Here is a 21,612-nt window from a genome sequence, read left to right on the forward strand (position 1 = left end):
AGTGGATCTTTGATAATCAACGCTCTTTTAAAAATTCCATTGTTTAACAATAATAGTATGTGATAAGCCAATTGTGGTGGTTCACACTTGTCATCCGCAACAGTTTGGAAGGCTGAAGTGGGAGGATTGCTTGAGCCCAGGAGTTCAAGACCAGCCTGGGCAACATGGCAAGATGTATGTATGTATGTGATCGTTTTGTTTTATATATGTATATATATATGTGGTAGTTTATTGTTGTTTTTTGTTTTAAAACAACGAATTTTTTGTTTTTAAACAGGGGGTGTAAAGAGGGAAGGTTTTGTTTTGTTTTGCTTTCTTTTTTTTTTTTTAATAAAGACAGGGTTTCACCATGTTGGTCAGGCTGGTCTTGAACTCCCGACCTCAGGTGATCCACCCACCTTGGCCTCCAAAGTGCTGGGATTACAGGCGTGAGCCACCACGCCTGGACTGCTTTCTTACATAGTTAAAAATGTGGAGACGGATGTGGCTCACGCCTGTAATCCCAGCACTTTGGGAAGTGGAGGCAGGTGGATCACCTGAGGTCAGGGTTCAAGACCAGCTTGGCCAACATGGTGAAACCCTGTCTCTACTAAAAATACAAAAATTAGCTGGGGTTGGTTGTGCAAGCCTGTAATCCCATCTACTTGGGAGGCGGAGGCAGGTGAATTGCTTGAACCTGGGAGGTGGAGTTGAAAAAAAAAGGCTGGATTGAGTGGTTCACTGTCTTACCATATGTGTGCAATGCTATTAACTCCTTTAAGGCACATATTTATAAAATTCATTGTTGGCTTAAGAACAACCATGCTGTCAAATAAAAAAAGAAAATGTGCCTGAGATTAGAAGAAAACAAACAGAACCACCATGTTGGCGGAAGACTCTCTACTTTCGATTGAATTTAAAAGTCCAGGCACACCTGACTTCTTTAACTGTGGACCAGACATGTTTCTATGCAGATCACTATAAAGTCAACTTCCATAAAACACATTTCATTTTCAAGTTAATATCCGTGGTTTTTTTTTTGTTTTGAGATGGAGTTTCGCTCTTGTTACCCAGGCTGGAGTGCAGTGGCATGATCTTGGCTCCCTGCAACCTCCACCTCCCAAGTTCAAGCAATTCTCCTGCCTCAGCCTCCCCCTGCCTGCCCCCGAGTAGCTGGGACTACAGGCGCACACCATCACACCTGGCTCATTTTTGTATTTTTAGTGGAGGTGAGGTTTCACCGTGTTGGCCAGGCTGGTCTCAAACTCCTGACCTCAAGTGATCTGGCTGCCTCAGCCTCCCAAAGTGCTGGGATTACAGGCGTGAGCCCAGCCTCCATTTTATTTTTTAAACACTGCAGGACTGTCCGCAGAGCTATATGTCTAGTGAATGCTGCACTGTTCCTTGAGACCATGTGATTTTCTGATTGTCTTCCACAAAAACCTGGATTTGGGGATTTGGGCCAGAGATTGGAGTCAAAAGCCTGCCACTGCCTTCTAAGTGCTGGCTTACCTGCACTCTCACCAGTCTCTTGCCTGCTCCAGGTACCTTCCAAGCCCTGCCCTTGATAGGATATTGTGGGGAGGTGTCAAGCCCCTGATAAGATACTGGGGGAGGGGATTAACCTCAGAAATAACTACTAGAGGGGTTCTGATACTGGAAGAGAAATGGCAATACGGCAGAGGTTTTCTGAGTCTGACAGCAGCCCTGCCTCCCTGCTGGCTCAGCTCCTGCTGGACAGCAGGAGAGTTGAGGGATTTAGCCAAGGCATGTACCAACCAGGCTTTTTAAATGGTAGTTTTCAGAGCTGCAGTCTAGGGCTGCCAAGTGGTTTCCCGCCAGGAGCAGCATTGTGATACCAAATTAAATCAGCCCCACAAGTTCAAAGGCTCCTGTGTCTCTGAGGGGAAAACTCCAAACCATGTTTGTTTGTTTGTTTGAGATGGAGTCTTGCTCTGTTGCCCAGGCTGGAGTGCATTGGCGTGAACTGGGCTCACTGCAACCTCCGCATGCTGGGTTCAGGCGATTCTCCTGCCTCAGCTTCCTGAGTCACTGGGACTGCAGATGTGCGCCACCACGCCCGGCTAATTTTTTTGTATTTTTAGTAGAGACAGGGTTTCACTGTGTTAGCCAGGATGGTCTTGATCTCCTGACCTTGTGTTCCACCCGCCTTGGCCTCCCAAAGTGCTGGGATTACAGGCCTGAGCCACCTCACCTGGCCTTAACCAAATTATTTCATCTCTCTGGGTCTCAGTTCCCTCAAGTGTTGGTAATGGGAATAATAATGGCGTCTATCTCATAGGACCCTTATGAGGACTAATTGAATGAAGTGCTTGGAATTTGCCTGGCACATAATAAGTACTCAAAAAATTCTAGCTGTTGCAATTTTTAATATTTAAAAAGTGAAAATTATTTGTCTCCTCCAAACTCCATTCCCTAGAAATAACCATTCCAAATAGTTTCATTTGTATTTGAATTCTTTCTGTTTGAATTGTATGTTTCTAAAAATAAAATCAGATTTCATCTTTAGGTTTTTAACTTGTTTTTGCTCTTCATATATTAATTATGATCATTTTTCTGTTAGTATACATAAAATCCCCTGTTCTTTTGCAAGGATATATGGTATTTGATGGGTACAAATACACAATCCTCACTTGATGGGCATTTTTTGCGATTCTTACTGGAGCCTTTAGGTACATGCTGGGACATCTATATCTGCACCTTACATGAGAAGTCAGTAGGCATGTCAGTAACATAGATTCCTACAGGTGGGATTGCTATCTCCAAAGAGATATACCTTACAAATTTTGATAGATTTTATTTGAGGGGTGAATTCTTGAAAATCTGGCAAAATTCAAGATTTTGTTCTTGAATGACCAAGGCTGGTCTTTCTGTGAACTGGTTGGAGTGGCACTGCCATGGGATGCAGCACAAATGCCATGGGCAACACATTTGACCTTTATAATTATGCCAACTTGGCCGATGCCATTTTTGGCCTCAGCCCACCCGCACCTGGGTGAAAATAATAATAATAATTATGCCAACTTTATAACTATGCTACTATTTTTTTTTTGAGACGGAGTCTCACTCTGTTGCCAGGCTGGAGTGCAGTGGCGCGATCTCGGCTCACTGCAACCTCTGCCTCCCGGGTTCAAGCAAGTCTCCTGCCTCAGCCTCCCGAGTAGTTGGGACTACAGGCGCCCGCCCCCATGCCCGGCTAATTATTTAAATTTTAGTAGAGACAGGGTTTCACCATGTTGCCAGGATGATCTCGATCTCATGACCTCGTAATCTGCCTGCCTCATGATCTGTTCAAAGTGCTGGGATTACAGGAGTGAACCACCGCGTCTGAGAGCTGTGCTACTCTTGAAATAATTTTAAATTGTGTGATTTACATTATTTTAACATTTGTACCTAAAATAGGACTTCATTAATATTTTGATGTCACAATATTTTAAGTTTTGAGTAATTTAAAATTTACATAAAATACCAGTCACTTCATTATCCTCACAAATTGCCCTCCAAAAAGCTGCTGTGTTAATTATACTCCATCCAATAGGAGGTAGGTGTTTTCTTACCCCTTTTGCCATCGTGCCTTGTTCCATAATCCATTTTCTCTAGGTTTTTGTTTGTTGGTTGGTTTGTTTAGGCCTATGTATCAGCCTTTAACTTGGGCCTTTATTTTCTCATTCCTAACTAACACCTCTTCCAGCACTCCTCCCCTCCTTGCTGCCCTTGCTGGTCAGCTTCTGCTTGTCTTCAGCCTGGATCTCTGGCTTCTGCACACCTTGGTTGGGTTCTGCAAGTGGAGGGTGAGGTGGGAGAGTGCAGGAGGTAGGAGTGTGGGAGGTTGGCTCTGGGCTGCAGAGCGGAGAAGGCAGATCTAAATAAGGTCTTACATTTCATCATTTATTATTAATTGATTTTTAAAGATTAAATATTGAATTAATGCACATAGTAAAACAAAAGTTAAATCAGTTTGAAAAAGTTTTAGGTTAGACACTGTGGCCCATGCCAGTAATCTCAGCACTTTTCAAGGCAAAGATGGGAGGATTGCTTGACCCCAGGAGTTTGAGGCCAGTCTGGGCAACATAGTGAGACACTGTCTATACAAAAAATAAAAAATTAGCTGGGCACGGTGGCACATGCCTGTAGCCCTGGCTGCTTGGGAGTTTGAGGTGAGAGGATGGCTTGAGCTAGGAGGTCAAAGCCGCAGCCAGCCATGATTGTGCCACTACATTCTAGATTGGGGGACAGGATTAGACCCCTTCTAAAAAAAAAAGAAAAAAGAAAAGAAAAACGTTTTGGCATGAAGATAAGTCTCCCTCTGTCCCATGTTTCTAGTTTCAGTGACAACCATCATTAGGAGTTTTTGTTATATCCTTATAAAAATGGTTTATGCATACATACAAGAATATGTTATGTTAACACAATAAGGGCCAGGCGCAGTAGCTCACACCTGTAATCTGAGGACTTTGGGAGGCCAAGGTGGGAGGATCACTTGAGCCCAAGGAGTTCAAGACCAGCCTGGGCAATGTGATGAAATGCTGTCTCTACAAAAAGTACAAAAATTAACCGGGTGTGGTGGTATTCACCTGTGGTCCCATCTACTAGGGAGGCTGAAATGGGAGGATCACTTGTATCTAAGAGGTCACAGCTGCAGTGATTGTGCCACTGTACTCGAGTATGGGCAACAGAGTGAGATCCTATCTTTAAATAAATAAATAAAATAAACAAAAAGAAAAATCTTTTTTTTGGAGGCGGGGAAAGAGTCTCTCTCTGTAGCGCAGGCCGGAGTGCAGTAGTGTGATCTTGTCTCACTGCAGCCTCTGCCTCCCAGGTTCCAGTGATTGTCCTGCTTCAGCCTCCTGTGTAGTTGGGATTACAGGCCCCCATTACCACGCCCAGCTAATTTTTCTGTTTTTAGTAGAGACAGGGTTTCACCATGTTGGCCAGGCTGGTCTTGAACTCTTGGCTTCAGGGGATCTGTGAACCTCAGCCTCCCAAAGTGCTGGAATTACAGGTGTGAGCCACCACACCCAGCCAAAAAGAAGAATCTTATACATTGTGTTCTGTAGCTTGCTTTTTAAAAGTTTTCAAATTTAGAAATATTTTAAACCTACAGAAAAGAACATTACAGAGACTCTGGCTGGGTGTGGTGGCTCATGCCTATAATCCCAGCACTTGGGGAGGCCAAGGTGGGCAGATCATTTGAGATCAGGAGTTTGAGACCAGCCTGGCCAACATGGTGAGACTCCATCTCTACCAAAAATATAAAAAAATTAGCTGGGCCTGTTGGTGCCTGTAATCCCAGCTACTCCAGAAGCTGAGTCACTTGGACCCAGGAGTCGGAGGCTGCAGGGAGCCAAGCTCACACCACTGTACTCCAGACTAGGCAACAGAGTTGTGAGACTTCATCTCCAAAAAAAAAAAAAAAAATTACAGAGACTTAATACCACTAACAAAAGAAGTTAGCATTTGTCTTAGTTACTTTATTTTATCTAAATTATCACATTTTTTGTTGTAACATGTTCATAATATCCTCTTCTTTTGATGTCTGTAGGATCTGTAGTGTGCTCTTATTCATTCCATGATAATGGTAATTTACATTTTCTCTATTTTTTTTTTTTGTTGTTGTTAATTACTGTTGCCAGGGGTTTACTTCTTCTATTAATTTTTTCATAGAACTAACTTTTAGCTCTGTTGATTTTGTTTTTATGAGTTTTTAAAAATTGGTTTCTGTTCTTACCTTTATTTCCTTTATACTACTTTCCTTAGGTCTGGTTTGTTGTTCTTTCTTTAGCTTCTTGAGATGGAAGTATAAATCAATGTTTATTTATTCATTTTCTTTTTTTTAATTTTTTTTTTTTGAGACGTAGTTTCACTCTTGTTACCCAGGCTGGAGTGCAATGGCACGATCTCGGCTCACCACAACCTCTGCCTCCTGGGTTCAAGCAATTCTCCTGCCTCAGCCTCCCGAGTAGCTGGGACTATAGGCGTGCACCACCATGCCCAGCTAATTTTTGTATTTTTAGTAGAGATGGGGTTTCACCTTGTTGACCAGGATGGTCTCAATCTCTTGACCTCATGATCCACCCGCCTCGGCCTCCCAAAGTGCTGGGATTATAGGCGTGAGCCACCGCACCCGGCCTATTTTTTATTTTTGACACAGGGTTTTGCTCTGTCGCCCAGGCTGGAGTGCAGTGGTGTGATCATGGCTCACTACAGCCTCAACCTCTTGGGTTCAAGTGATCCTCCTGCCTCAGCTTCTGGAGTAGCTGGGACTACAGATGTATAGCATCACACCTGGATAATTCTGTAGAGACAGGGTCTCACTATGTTGCCCAGGCTGGTCTTCGAACTTATCATCTGTAACTCCTGGCTTCAAGTGATATCCCACCTTGACCTTCCAAAGTGCTGGGATTCTAGACATGAGCCACTGCACCTGGCTGGCCTAATCATTGTTTAGAGCCATTTTTCCTCTAAATTTTCTTTCAGTGCTGCTTTACCTACATTACACAAGTTTTGATAACTTGTGTCTTTATTCTCATTCATTTTCATTCAGTTAAAATATTTTCTAATTTCCATTTTGATTTCTTCTTTGACCCTTAGATTATTAAGAAATATACTGTTTAGGCGGTGGCTCACGCCTGTAATCCCAGCACTTTGGGAAGCCAAGGCGAGTGGATCACCTGGGGTCAGGAGTTTGAGACCAGCCTGGCCAACATGGTGAAACCCTTCTGTACTAAAAATACAAAAATTGCCAGGTGCAATGGCTCACACCTATAATCCCAGCACTTTGGGAGGCCAAAGCGGGCGGATCACCTGAGGTTGGGAGTTTGAGACCAGCCTGACCAACATGGAGAAAGCTCATCTCTATTAAAAATACAAAATTATTTAGGTGTGGTGGCACATGCCTGTAATCCCAGCTACTCGGGAGGCTGAGGCAGGTGAATCACTTAAATCTGTGAGACAAAGGTTGTGGTGAGCCGAGATTGCACCGAGATCGCATCATTGCACTCCAGCCTGGGCAACAAAAAAAAAGAAAGAAAGTGAGAGAGAGAGAGAGAGAGAGAGAGAGAAAGAGAGAGAGAGAGAGAGAGAGAGAGAGAAAGAAAGATGTTTGATTTCCAGGTAGGTTGAGGGTTTTGTAGTTACTTTCTTTGTTCTTAATTTTTAGCTAAATTACACATGGTCAGAGAATCTACTCCTAATGGTTTTCATTTTTTCAGTAGTTTCAATTCTGTGTCACCCTTTCTCCTGGCTTTATTCCTCTTTTTCTTATCATCCCAGTTTTAGTATAAATGCTGCTGACAAAAGCATCATATAATACCTTTTAAAAACAAAAAAAGGTTACAAATATATAGTCTAATTTCGCTTCCCACCTATTTCCCCCCGATTCGCATCTATTAACTATTCTAAAGTTGGTTGAAAGGTAAATGTTGGCGAGGATTTAACAGTGTTGGGAGAGAAAAGAGAACCCTTGTACACTGTTGGTGGGGTGTAAGTATAGGCATTATGGAAAGCAGCATGGAAGTTCCTCAAAAGATTAAAACTAGAACTACCATATGATCCAGCAATCCCACTATTAGATATATAGCCAAAGGAAATGAAATCAGTGTATAAAAGAGAAAACTGTACTTCCGTGTTCACTGCGGCATTATTCACAATAGCCAAGATACGGAATCAACCTGTCCATCAACAGACGAATGGATAAACAGAATGCAATACACATACACAGTGGAATACTGTCCAGCCTTTTTTTTTTTAAAAAAGGAAGTCATGTCATTTGTGACAACATGGGTGAACCTGGGTGGCATCATGCTAAGGGGAGTAAGCCAGGCACAGAAAGACAATGCATGATCTCACTTATGTGTGAGTAGTATAGGGGTCACCTGAGGCTGGGGAGAGCTGGGAGAAATTAGGGAGAGTTGGTCAAAGGATACAAAATTTCAGTTAGATGGAAGAAATAAATCAAAGAGATGTGTTGTTCAACATGGTGACTGTAGTTAATAGCAACGTATTGTGTTCTTGAAGACCACTGAGTAGATTTATTTTTTTTTTGAGATGGAGTTTTGCTTTTGTTGCCCAGGCTGGAGTCCAATGGTGTGATCTCGGCTCACCGCAACCTCCACCTCCCAGTTTTAAGTGATTTTCCTGCCTCAGCCTCCCGAGTAGCTGGAATTACAGGCATGTACCACCACACCCAGCTAATTTTTTGTATTTTTAGTAGAGCCAGGGGTTTCTCCATGTTGGTCAGTTTGGTTTCAAACTCCCAACCTCTGGTGATCCACCCACCTCAGCCTCCCGAAGTGCTGGGATTACAGGCGTGAGCCACCACACTTGGCCCTCTTTCTATTTTTTTTCTATCAAATGAAGATAGGGATGAAAGGAAATAGTAAAGAAGAAGGAAGATAGTTTGGTAGAGATGCAGTATATAAAAACAACAGGGGCATGGTGTCTCATGCCTGTAATTCCAGCACTTTGAGAGGCTGAGGTGGGAGGATTACTTGAGCCCAGGAGTTGTAGACCAGCTGGGAAACATAGTAAGACGATGTCTCTCCAAAAAAATAAAATAAAATAAAAAAAGCAGGCAGGCATGGTGGCACCCACTGGTAGTCCCAGCTACTCAGGAAGCTGAGATGGGAGGATTGCAGTGAGCTGAGATTGCGTCACGGCGCTCCAGCCTGGACAACCCGTCTCAAAAAAAATTAAATTAAATTCGAGAGCAATAGTCAACTAAAATTAGGTAACTGTGTGTTTTAGACCAATGGGGAGGAGAGGGGCTGTCAGAAAAGCCACGTGACCAGCATTTTCTTTTCCTCTACATAGCTGCCCGCTTGGAGAGGCTGTGAGTTTGGTGGTAACACCGAGACCAGTTAAATTAGCAGTATAGACTGGAGTTTGGGGCTGATGAGATTAAGGGGATGCAGAAATTACTGTGTTAAACAGTGAGTGTCCCTAAAAGATTCTGATCTCAGGGCAGAGACGGCAATTGGAAACAGATGCCTAAAACTGCATTCTTTTAGCCCCAAAGGCAGCTCGGTGAAAGTCAGAATGACTCAGCATCATCTAACATCACTGCCAGGGAAAAAATGCCCTGAAGCTTGTGTCTCACGATCGTTGTTCTCATTTTGATGTGACTGTACATGATAACCGTCTTGGTTTGTTGGCTTCTTTGAATGACAGGTCAAACTGCCATAATATTTGGTGTAAGAATATTAGACTATGTCATCAATCTGTGCAAAGGTCAAGTCGACTTCCTTGAACGGCTCTCTGACGATTTGCTCCTGAATATCATTTCTTATCTGGATCTGGAAGACATTGCCAGGCTCTCTCAAACATCACACAGATTTGCAAAGGTAACAGTCAATTATTTTATGTCTATATAGAATTTTCCATGTGCTTTCTAAAAACCTTTTTTTTAACATAGCAATCATTTGTTGAGTACCAACTTTGTGATGGAGACTGACTGTCTTAGCCACACAGCAGCAGAGAGGAAAAGACATTCCTCCCCTCAGAGAACTTACAGTCTTACAGGAGAGATTCATGTAGATACAAATAATTATAATACAGTGTGATCAGTTCAACAGGGGATGTGGATGCAAGGTACAAAGACAGTGAAAAGTGATTTTCTCTGCCTGGCTTCAACAGAAGCGGGTTACTTTATCTGGCTTTTGAGAGCGAAATTGGTGAAGACAGGTGATCTGGGTTAGGGGTCATTCCAAGTCAAGGAACAGCCAAGGGGAAGCATGGTGTCATAAGCAAAGTGCTGGGCGCAGTGGCTCACGCCTGTAATCCCAGCACTTTGGGGAACCTAGGTGGGTGGATCACCTGAGGTCAGGAGTTCAAGACCAGCCTGGCCAACATGGGGAAACCCTGTCTCTACTAAAAATATAAAAATTAGCTGGGCACGGTGGCAGGCGCCTGTAATCCCAGCTGCTTGGGAGGCTGAGGCAGGAGAATCGCTTGAACCCAGGAGGCAGAGGCGGAGGTTGCAGTGAACCGAGATCACACCACTGCACTCCATCCAGCCTGGGGGATAGAGCAAGATTCTGTCTCCCCCACCCCAAAAAAAAGAATAGGGCAAGGAGGAACTACCTGACATCCGTTTCCACTTCTTTCAGTAATAGCCTGTGCTGCAATGCCGGTCTCCCAGGATGTGTGCTTCCGTGGGCTGTCCACTGCAGTGCCCTGTTTTCTTCCTTGCCCCAAGCAGACAAGTTGCACTGTTTCACTGCTTCGAATCCTCAGCAGAATGACCCGAGAACAGAAAGCACTGCCAGTGCTGATTCCAGCCAGTGTCAAGGCTTCATTGTGACCTTTCTCAGTTGTACTCCGTGGATCCTGGAAGGTGCCTTGGTCCCTATTTCTTCCATTGTTTCTTCAATTCTAGACCCCCCAACCCTACCCCATAATCACACACATACTAATTTTCCATTAAATCCCTCTTTGGCTTAAGTCAGTCAGAATTGGAATCTGTTGCTTGCAACCCGGGAACCCCAACTAGCTTGGTATTTAGCTGTAATGTACTGGGGCAATGTCCATTTACAAAAGAACATACAACATTTTCCAAGACGATTCAAATCATAATCTTGTGATCTAAAAAGCTAACATTTTCCAGCACTTTGGGAGGTTGAGGAGGGAGGATTGCTTGAGCCCAGGAATTTGAGACCAACTTGGGCAAAATAAGGAGATATCATCTCTGCAATAAAGTTTTAAAAAATGAGCTGAGAAACTGTAATCCCAGTTACTCAGGAGGCTGAGGCAGGAGGATCACTTGAGCCCAGGAGGCTGATGTTACAGTGAGTTGTGTTCATATCACTTCACTCCAGCCTGAGCAACAGAGAAAAATGCGATCTCAAAAATATTTTTTTTAAGTAATATTATTTTTTTTTATTTTGAGATGGAGTCTTGCTCTGTCGCCCCGGTTGGAGTGCAATGGCATGATCTCAGCTCACTGCAAACTCTCCCTCCTGGGTTCAAATGATTCTCCTGCCTCAGCCTCCCGAGTAACTGGGATTACAGGCACCCGCCATCATGCCTGGCTAATTTTTGTATTTTTAGTAGAGATGGGGTTTCCTCATGTTGGTCAGGCTGGTCTCAAACTCCTGACCTCAGATGATTCACCCAGCTTGGCCTCCCAAAGTGCTGGGATTACAGGCATGAGCCATTTCACCTGGCCTTAAGTAATATAATCCACATTACAGTACTTCATATATTCCTTCTGAGTGTGTGTGTATATCTATATGTACACACATATACTTAATTTTTAAAATAGAGGTGGAATTTCATTGTGTTGCCTAAGTTGCTCTTGAACTCCTGGGCTCAAATCACCCTCCTACCTCAGCCTCCCAAAGTGCTGAGATTACAGGTGTGAGCCACCTTCCTGGGCAAAAATGTGAAGATTTCTTATATAGGTAAGCTCGTGTCATGGGGTTTTTTGGTACAGATTTCATCACCCAGTATTAAGCCCAGTACCCAGTAGTCATCTTTTCTGCTCCTCCCCATCCTCCCAGCCTCCACTCTCAAGCAGACACCAGTATCTATTGTTTCCTTCTTTGTATTCATAAGTTCCCATCATTTAGCTCCCCAAAATACAGTTTTTACTTGATTTTCCTCCCTAAAAATAGAAAGCTGAAAACAAGTACTATTGTATATATTTTTTTGCCATTAAATAAGTATCCTACAGTTGAAATTTTGTACTTGGTGCTGATAAGAAGCATATTGTTGCCGGACGCGGTGGCTCACGCCTATAATCCCAGCACTTTGGGAGGCTGAGGCAGGTGGATCACAAGGTCAAGAGATCAAGACCATCCTGGTCAACAAGGGGAAACCCCGTCTCTACTAAAAACACACGAAAAAATTAGCTGGGCACGGTGGTGCATGCCTGTAATACCAGCTACTCGGGAGGCTGAGGCAGGAGAATTGCCTGAACCCAGGAGACGGAGGTTGTGGAGAGCCAAGATCGTGCCATTGCACTCCAGTCTGGGTAACAACAGTGAAAACTCCATCTCAAAAAAAAAAAAAAAAAGAAGCTGATTGTTAGGGCCGGGCACCGTGGCTCACGCCTATAATTCCTGCACTTTGGGAGGCCCAGGTGGTTGAATCACCTGAGGTCAGGAGTTTGAGTCCAGCCTGGCCAACATGGTGAAACCACATCTCTTCTAAAAACACAAAAATTAGCTGAACTGGGCATGGTGGTGTGGGCCTGTAATCCCAGGTACTTGAAGGCTGAAGCAGGAGAGTCACTTGAACCAGGGAGGCAGAGGTTGCAGTAAGCCGAGATCATGCCATTGCACTCCAGCCTGGACAACAGAGCAAGACTCTCGCTCAAAAAAAAAAAAAAAAGAAGAAGAAGCTCGTTATTGATACTTTAAATGAAAAGAGAATTCTGTGTAAATAAAATATACTAGTGGGGATCTGGTCAAAGTTTCTGCCCCGTTGGCTCCTGAAAGTAAACGGAAGGATTTAATAGGAAACAGCCTCAAGTGCAGTGGCTTCTGGTGTTTCTCCTCCTTCTCTCCAAGTGTTACTCACTTCCCATGTTACTTTCACCCTCAGTGTCCTGCTAGTATTTCAGTGTGGTCTTGAAAACATTCTCCATAATTTAGCCAGTGCTTTGAAGTAAGGCTTCTCTAGGTTGCTGACTTCAGCCCACAGCATTTTTACAGAGCAGAATTATTAGAAGATGGAACATGACTCAGGGCTGCTGCTTTTTTTCTCCCCACAAAACATGAACCACTCCTTTTTTTTTGAATCGGAGTCTGGCTCTGTCACCCAGGCTGGAGTGCAATGGTGAGATCTTGGCTCACTGCAACTTCTGTCTCATGAGTTCAAGCGATTCTCCTGCCTCAGCCTCCCAAGTAGCTGAGTGGAATTAAAGATGCTTGCCACCATGTCTGGCTAATTTTTGCATTTGTAGTAGAGACAGGGTTTCACCATGTTGGCCAGGCTGGTCTCGAACTCCTGACCTCAAATGATCTGCCAGCCTTGGCCTCCCAGAGTGCTGGGATTACAGGCGAGAGCCACCACAACAGGTCGACCACTTCTTTTTCTTGTTTGCACACAGGGAAAAAAGGAAAACCACTTATTTCTGTTGTCAATCTAAGTTTTATCTGTGTTCCATTTACCTGTTACACACTTCATTTGTAAGTTATTTTCATTTAACTATTAATGAAAAAAAGACTTCCTTTTCAAATTCCAGGGGGCAAGTTTATTACCAAATTATTGTGTCCAGTCCAACTCTTTCCTCTTACCTCAGGGAGGGAGGTGTTCCTCTCCTATTCAAGATCAGTGCTAGGCCAGGCGCGGTGGCTCACACCTGTAATCCCAGCACTTTGGGAGGCTGAGGCAGGTGGATCACAAGGTCAAGAGATCGAGACCATCCTGGTCGACATGGTGAAACCCCGTCTCTACTAAAAATACAAAAAATTAGCTGGGCATGGTGGCGCATGCCTGTAATCCCAGCTACTCGGGAGGCTGAGGCAGGAGAATTGCCTGAACCCAGGAGGCGGAGGTTGCGGTGAGCCGAGATCGTGCCATTGCACTCCAGCCTGGGTAACAAGAGCGAAAATCCGTCTCAAAAACAAAACAAAACAAAAAGATCAGTGCTACCTGACACTGGTTCCAGGGCCTATTCCTGGGGATTTCACTTATTTCCTTTATTTTCTGTTTGTTGTTATTATTATTGTTTTTTTAAGAAACAAAGTCTCACTCTGTCACCCAGGCTAGAGTGCGGTGGTGCAATCTCTGCTTACTGAAACTCGAGCTCCTGGAGTTGGAGCCTTCTGAGCAGCTGGAATTATAGGTGCAAGCCATTATGCCTGGCTAATTTTTTTTTTTTTTTTCACTTTTGGTAGAGACTGGATTTCACCACGTTGGCCAGGCTGGTCTTGAACTCCTCACCTCAAGTGATCAGCCTGCCTCAGCTTCCCAAAGAGCTGGGATTACAGGCATGAGCCATCACTTGGCCTGTTATTTTTTTAACTTTTAATTTATAAATAATTTTAGATTTATAAAAGTGCTATAAAGATAATATAGATTTTACCTATGCCCTTTATCCAGCTTCCCCCATGTTGACATCTTACATAACCATGGCACATTTATAAAAACTAGCCAATTAATAGTGGTACAATATTATTAACTAAAATATAGATGTTATTCGAATTTCATGAGTTTTTTCAATAATGTCCTTTTGCTGTTTTATCTCCAATTCAGCTTACTGCATTGCATTTAGTAATTACATATTTCTGTTTTTTTCCCACCTGTACATTATTTTTTTTTCCTTTTTGAGACAGGGTCTTGCTTTGTGGCACAGACTAGAATGCAATGGCATGATTGCATAGAACCCTCTGGGCTCCAGTGATCCTCCCAACTCAGCCTCCTGGGTAGCCGGGACTACAGGCATATGCCACCACATCCAGCTAATTTGTGTATTTTTTGTAGCGATGGGGTTTCACCATGTTTCACAGGTTGGTCTTGAACTCTAGGACTCAAACAATCCTGCTTCAGCCTCCCAATGTTGGGATTACAGGTGTAGCCACCATGCCCCGCATTAAATTTTTTCTCAAATCAGTTTCATCTTTCAAAAAACAAAAACTCTTTATTCTTATCCAATCTCTCTTCTCCAAAAATGGTTTACAGAGCAGTTCATGCTCAGCAAACCAGCATTATCAGTGACTTTAAAATCCATGAATAAACAAGAAAAATAAGGGGACCATAAAGTTTTTGATAAGGCTAAACTTGTTTCATTTAAGTGACCGTCTTTCAGTGGATGTTAGGTCTTTTCTATTTTGGGGACGTTAAAATGTTTCTTCTTTTATGAAGTGGTGGTAATAATACATGATCATTTTTAAAGTTGTTCTTATTTGACAAAATGTGAAAGTCAGCAGCACCCTTATTTTGGTTTTTCATTATCATTTTATTTTGTTCTGCTTTTTAAAAAATTCACTGGTTTTAGGATTACCCAAAATTCTGAGAGGTGTTGTTCTAATGTCAGCCTACAGCTTCTCTTTCATTTCTCTGTCCATGCCTGCAAACTATCTCTGTATCTCTGGCCACATTCACAGCAACCTTGTGTTCTTGTATCAGCCTTAGCTAAATGGCACAACCCATAAGGTGCATTTCTTTCTCACTTAATTATTATCATTATTATTATGTTTTCTGAGACGGAGTTTCGCTCTTGTTACCCAGGCTGGAGTGCAATGGCGCGATCTCGACTCACCGCAACCTCCGCCTCCTGGATTCAGGCAATTCTCCTGCCTCAGCCTCCTGAATAGCTGGGATTACAGGCATGCGCCACCATGCCCAGCTAACTTTTTGTATTTTTAGTAGAGACAGGGTTTCACCATGTTGACCAGGATGGTCTCGATCTCTTGACCTTTGTGATCCACCTGCCTCGGCCTCCCAAAGTGCTGGGATTACAGCCTTGAGCCACCATGCCAGGCCAATTTTTTTTTTTTTTTTTTTTTTTAAAGATGGGGTTTCACCATGATGGCCAGGCTGGTCTTGAATTCTTGACCTCAGGTGATCCACCCACCTCAGCCTCCCAAAGTGCTAGGATTATAGGAATGAGCCACCGTGCCTGGCCTTTTCTTTCTTTCTTTTTTTGAGATGGAGTCTTGCTCTGTTGCTAGGCTGGTGTGCAGTGGCGTGATCTTGGCTCACTGCAACCTCCACCTCCCAGGTTCAAGCGATTCTCCCACCTCAGCCTCCCAAATAGCCAGGACTACAGGAGCACGCCACCATACCCGGCAAATTTTTGTATTTTTAGTAGAGACAAGGTTTCACCATGTTGCCCTGGCTGGTCTTGAACTCCTGACCTCAAGTGATCCACCCACATAGGCCTCACAAAGGGCTGGGATTACAAGCGTGAGCCACTGGAGCCCGGCTGGGCCCAAGAATTTGACCAGTTGATATTAAGGTTGAACAGAGCAAATGTCTCAGAAGACTTTAGAAGGCTGAAAGCTAGCGGGAGGGGATCTCCTAGCATCACTGTGCATTTAAACACACTGCGGTGTGTTTAAATCAGCAGGAGGCTGGAGAGCTGGGTTCTCTTCTGTTCTTAGCTCGGCCACTCCCCAGCATGCACCTGGAGCAGCATCCATCTCCCTTCTCTTCTCTCAGCCCTGGTTTTCCTATTTGCAAAAGGAGAGGTTTTAACTCATTAAGCCCGACGATTCTCTTCAACTTTACAATTTATGTATGTAAAATTCATGCACCACCACCAGGGGGAGCTAAATCCATGATTAGCTGGGCTTTGGATCCAAGTAGCTAGAACTATGGAAACTTTTGTTTTGCAACCTGGCAACTAAGCCAAAGAGCATCAGGGGTTGGGAGTCATAGATGCGGGTATTTTGTGTACCAACTTACAATGTCAAACAAAACTAAATATTTTCAGTATAAAATTTGATGGGTCATAAATGAAGTTATACTAGTGGAAACTTTAGCTCTTCTAAGAATTCTTTCCTTTTCTCCCAAATCTTGTAGTTCTCTCCCAGAATTTCTGTTACAAGCACACCGATATCCTGACATGTACTGTGCTGGTAACGGGATAGCATCCACATTGGTGCTGCAGTTCCGGATCTTTTCAAGGCGGTTCACGTAATCTATTTTTCCGTATTAAGACATCTTTAAAGTTTTCCTTTGTTTCTGTTTAGAATGTGTTGTAGTCTGAGTAGAGGAACTAAATCTTGAAGAACTGTTGAAGGAGAGATAAGATCACGAATGTTTTGGGGTCTGTAGATTTTCAGTGTTGCTGCTGACCAGTAACCATTATGTGAATATAATAGCTGTTGCTCTCACGGCTATGCAGAAAGGATCGTAAGCAGTTATGCCTTAGGGTACTATTCATTTCTATTTGTAATTCATTCCTTTCCCTGACTGGAGTACTTTCAGAAGAGCATGAACTATGGAAGTAAGGAGTGGTGACTGCTTTTTTTTTTTTTTTTTTTTTGAGACTGACTCTTGCCCTGTCACCCAGGCTAGAGTGCAGTGGCGTGATCTCTGCTCACTGCAACGTCCACCTCCTGGGTTCAAGTGATTCTCCTGCCTCTGCCTCTCGAGTAGCTGGGACTACAGGTGGCTACCACCACACCCAGTTAATTTTTGTATTTTTAGTAGAGACAGGGTTTCAGCATGTTGGCCAGGTTGGTTTTGAACTCCTGACCTCAAATGATCCATCTGCCCCAGCCTTCCACAGTTCTGGGATTATAGGCATGAGCCACCATGCCCAGCTGGTGACTGCTTTCTGTTCAGAAGTGAATGTAATGGTGTAAGGAGGTCGAGATCACACTTACACAATCCTTCCTCCCCAGAAGGAAGTCAGGATGCAGGAGAGCACAGCATAACAGGCTGGCCAGGGCTGGTGCTGTTTGGGAGAGAAGGTAGGATGGGCAGTGGGAAGGTGGGTGTGGGCCAGGGAGGCCGCCCTGGTGGTCCATTATGGGGGGACAGCAATCATGCCTATGTTTGTATGCACTCAAGATTTAGCTCCCACTTACAAGTAAGAACATGCGCTATTTGGTTTCCCATTTCTGTATTAGATTGCTTAGGATAACCGCCTTCAGTGGCATCCACGTTGCTGCAAGGATTGGCTTCATCTTTTTTTTTTTTTTTGCCATGGCAAAAGTTAACAGAAGAATAGAACATCTACATTTGAGACCAAGAAGTGCTCCCACCTTGCAGGAAGTAGAGAAGGTTTGGGTCACATCACCGGACGTAGCATCTGGATGAGTTGAAGTGCTGGCTAAAGACAAAGAGAAATGGAGTGACGGTAGAGGGAGAAAGTACAACTCGTGCCTTGTGACCTGATGCAGAAGCCAGGACTGTAGAAGCTACCCAGATTTTCTTCCTTACTCAGTTGTGTATACATTTATATGTGGGTAGTATTTTCTCTCTCCCTTTCTCCTGCTGTTTTATATAGGATAAAGTGGTGCTGATGAACTTTGTAATTCTATTGCATAGGATAGAAAGATGAATTGAACCAGGCACGGTGGCTCACAAGTTCATGCCTATAATCACAGCACTTTGGGAGACTGAGATGGGCAGATCATGTGAGGTCAGGAGTTCAAGACCAGTCTGGCCAACATGGTGAAACCCTGTGTCTATCAAAAATACAAAAAATTAGCTGGGTGTGGTGGCATGCATCTGTAGTCCCAGCTACTTGGGAGGTTGAGGCAGAAGAATCACCTGAGATAGTAACACTGCACTCCAGCCTGGGCAACAGAGTGAGACTCTATATAAAAAATAAATAAATAGAGATTAACTGGAATTAAATAGAGGCAATGAATATCACCCAGATGTTTACAGTGACTGTTGGGACTTGGCAGCAGTTGGTGGGGGTGAAGGTGGAGAATAAACACGTTTTCACTTGCATGAAGGAGTGTTGTCCGTGTCGTAGGAGCATGTTGTCTCTACTGCTGTCATTTGGAAGTTTCAGCATGTGCAGAAGGGTATGTCCTTTAGATATATGTACACTTAGATATTTATGCCTTGCTCTTTTTCTCAAAGAGGAAGTTTCTTAAGGCAGGACCTGTGTCTGGCACAGGTAGTGTTTCTTCCAGTGTCCCACAGGCAGCAGGAGTTTGATAATGAGTTTGAGTGAGTAAATGGCTTTTACTCTTTTTTTTTTTTTTGAGACAGAGTCTTGCTCTGTCACCAGGCTGGAGTGCAGTGGTGCAATCTTGGCTCACTACAACCTCCACCTCCCAGGTTCAAGCGATTCTCCTGCCTCAGCCTCCCGAGTAGCTAGGACTACAGGCACACGCCACCATGCCCGGCTAATTTTTTTTTGTATTTTTAATAGAGAGAGGATTTCACCATGTTGGCCAGGCTGCTCTTGAACTCCGGACTTCATGATCTGCCCGCCTCGGCCTCCCAAAGTGTTGAGATTACAGGCGTGAGCCATAGTGCGCAGCCAAAATGGCTTTTACTTAACACACGTGTGCTGTAACCCACCTCTGGCTTTTCCTACCCACAGCTGTGCATGTCTGATAAACTGTCGGAACAGATAGTCCAGTCGACTTGTGACACCATCACTCCCGACATGAAGGCCCTGGCAGCGGACGTGGGAAGGTGTGCTTCACCAACAAGCTCCAGCCCCAGCTCCGCAGGAGGAAACAAAAGCACGGAAGCCTGAGAGACAAGCAACCTTAGACGCACATTTTCCCACCAGCAGGGAGCTGAGGCATGGCTCTGTTTCTCTTCGGTGTCCAAATCTCTTCTGTCTCCTTTTCTTAAGAACTAAGGTTTTGCTGATGCATGGAGCAATTTAAAAACGTAGAGGATTTGCACACAAATGCAGCAGACCCTGGCTGCCTAGTGCCTTGCTGGAGTCACCGTCCCTGTCCTTCTGGGGTCAGATCATGGCCTGAGGACAAGGGCTGCAAGACACGGAGCCCCACAGGCCACCGTCTTCCTTATCCCAACTCCCACGAGAAAAGAGGCTTCTGTTGTATGTAAACAAATAATAAATGATTATAAGCAGGTTTTTATTAGACATCTGTTTTATGTAGGCATTTGAAAGGGTACTGGGGCTTTTGAATTTTTTCCTGGCATTGTGTCATCTGAGTCCAGCCATGGAGCAGGTGGCTGAGTGTCCCCAATGGGAACGTCTTAGCTGGAGGAGTGCAGGCATCCTGCTTACAGATCTTGCTCAAAGTACAACTTCCAGGACTGCTTCACATTGTTAAATAAACCTATCATCATTGCTTTCTTCTTCTTCTTTTTTTTTTTTGTATTTTCTTTTTAGTAGATATGGGGTTTTGCCATGTAGGCCAGCCTGGTCTTGAACTCCTGACCTCAAGTGATCCGCCTGCCCCAGCTTTGCAAAGTGCTGGGATTACAGACGTGAGCCACTACATCTGGCCGAAACCTATAAACATTTCTTAGAGAAATGCTGTTTCCCCAAAGGAATGTGAATAGCTACCACAAGGATATTTAAGAAAACAGGCTATGAGTTAAGTAAGTGAAAATGTAAGTATGGCTTGTATGCTGTTAAGATGGCAGAGGGATAAAAAGAATACAGTTCTAGGGGAGAAAGGTCACTTCCCTGAGAAGGATTACATAAAAATGTTTTTCTTGGCCAGGTGCAGTGGCTCATACCTGTAATCCCAGTGCTTTGGGATGCCAAGGTGGGCGGATCATGAGGACAAGAGTTTGAGACCAGCCTAACCAACATGGCGAAACCCCATCTCTACCAAAAATACAAAAATTAGCCAGCCTTGGTGGCAGGCACCTGTAGTCCCAGCTACTCAGGAGGCTGATGTAGGAGAATCGCTTGAACCCGGGAGGCAGAGGTTGCAGTGAGCCGAGATCGCGCCATTGCACTCCAGCCTGGGCAACAGAGTGAGACTCCATCTCAAAAACAAAAAAAAAAAGTTTATCTCTGCACTTTCTTGATTATTATTATTATTATTTTTTGAGACGGAGTTTCACTCTTGTTACCCAGGCTGGAGTGCAATGGCGCAATCTCCGCTCACCGCAACCTCCGCCACCTGGGTTCAGGCAGTTCTCCTGCCTCAGCCTCCCGAGTAGCTGGGATTACAGGCACACGCCACCATGCCCAGCTAATTTTTTATATTTTTAGTAGAGACGGGGTTTCACCATGTTGACCAGGATGGTCTCGATCTCTTGGCCTCGTGATCCACCTGCCTCGGCTTCCCAAAGTGCTGGGATTACAGGCTTGAGCCACCGTGCCCGGCACTTTCTTATTAAGTAACCCCAGAAAATGAACTCATAGCAGCAAATAATCCAATGACTCCTTTTAGGTTACAGAGCAAAGTAGCTTTCTACTTCCATATCACCTTATAATATATAGCCTTGTAAGTTCTTCTTCCCTACAAGCTCTGCCTTCCTACCTAGGAAAACTCACATACCCTGTGCCAGAAAAACTGCCCAGGATGCACCACGGCCCCCTGAAGAATACAGAAGTTATGGACTCTGGCTTTTCACCCCACCCAGGTGCTTCCAGAAGGCTCAACAGCGTGGCTTAGTGCCTTTTTTTTTTTTTTTTTTTTTGAGACGTAGGCTTGGTGTGTTGCTAGACTGGAGTGCAATGGCACAATCTCTGCTCACTGCAACCTCTGCCTCCTGGGTTCAAGCGATTCTCCTGAGTAGCTGGGACTATAGGCGCGTGCCACCATGCCCAGCTAATTTTTGTATTTTTAGTAGAGACAGGGTTTCACCATGTTGACCAGGATGGTCTCCATCTCTTGACCTTGTGATCCACCCGCTTTGGCCTCCCTAAGTGCTGGGATCACAGGCGTGTGCCACCGTGCCCAGCCAGTACCTACAGTTATAAGTTTTCCATGATTATGAAATCAAGGGCAATCTGCCTCCTGGCAGATGAGGAGCCTGACGTGGTTATGTCTGGATTTAGTCCAAGAACAGAGCAAAGCTTTAATTGTCAAGAGATCCAGGCCACATTCTCCACTCCAGAGAGTCTGCTGGGGCAGGTACAGGTGACCAGCAGGCAGCTCAGAGCAGGAAGGCACGTGCATGGGTCTGGCTGCCTTGGCTCTCCCTGAGCTTTCAGACTTCACTCACAGCCTAATTTTCAGTGATAGAATATAGGTTTATATCATGAGGATGCAGACACAACCACAATTATGTGTGTCAGCATAACTTCGT

The 21,612-nt window shown here is 44.3% G+C and overlaps 1 protein-coding gene across 1 annotated transcript in view; it reads left to right on the forward strand.

The window, feature by feature from the left end:
- The window catches only part of FBXO36 (F-box protein 36), an 80,534-nt gene extending 61,067 nt beyond the window's left edge, over positions 1-19,467 (forward strand). Inside the window, exons 3-4 of the mRNA XM_003733252.6 lie at positions 9,169-9,341; positions 18,962-19,467. Of these exons, the coding sequence (XP_003733300.4) occupies positions 9,169-9,341; positions 18,962-19,120 (332 nt within the window). The 3' untranslated portion in view covers positions 19,121-19,467. The remainder of the gene's footprint in view (positions 1-9,168; positions 9,342-18,961) is intronic.
- The last annotated feature ends 2,145 nt before the right edge of the window (positions 19,468-21,612 follow it).

The sequence above is a fragment of the Callithrix jacchus genome, chromosome 6 (genome assembly GCF_049354715.1).
Source record: "Callithrix jacchus isolate 240 chromosome 6, calJac240_pri, whole genome shotgun sequence".
Taxonomy (NCBI): Eukaryota; Metazoa; Chordata; class Mammalia; order Primates; family Cebidae; genus Callithrix; species Callithrix jacchus.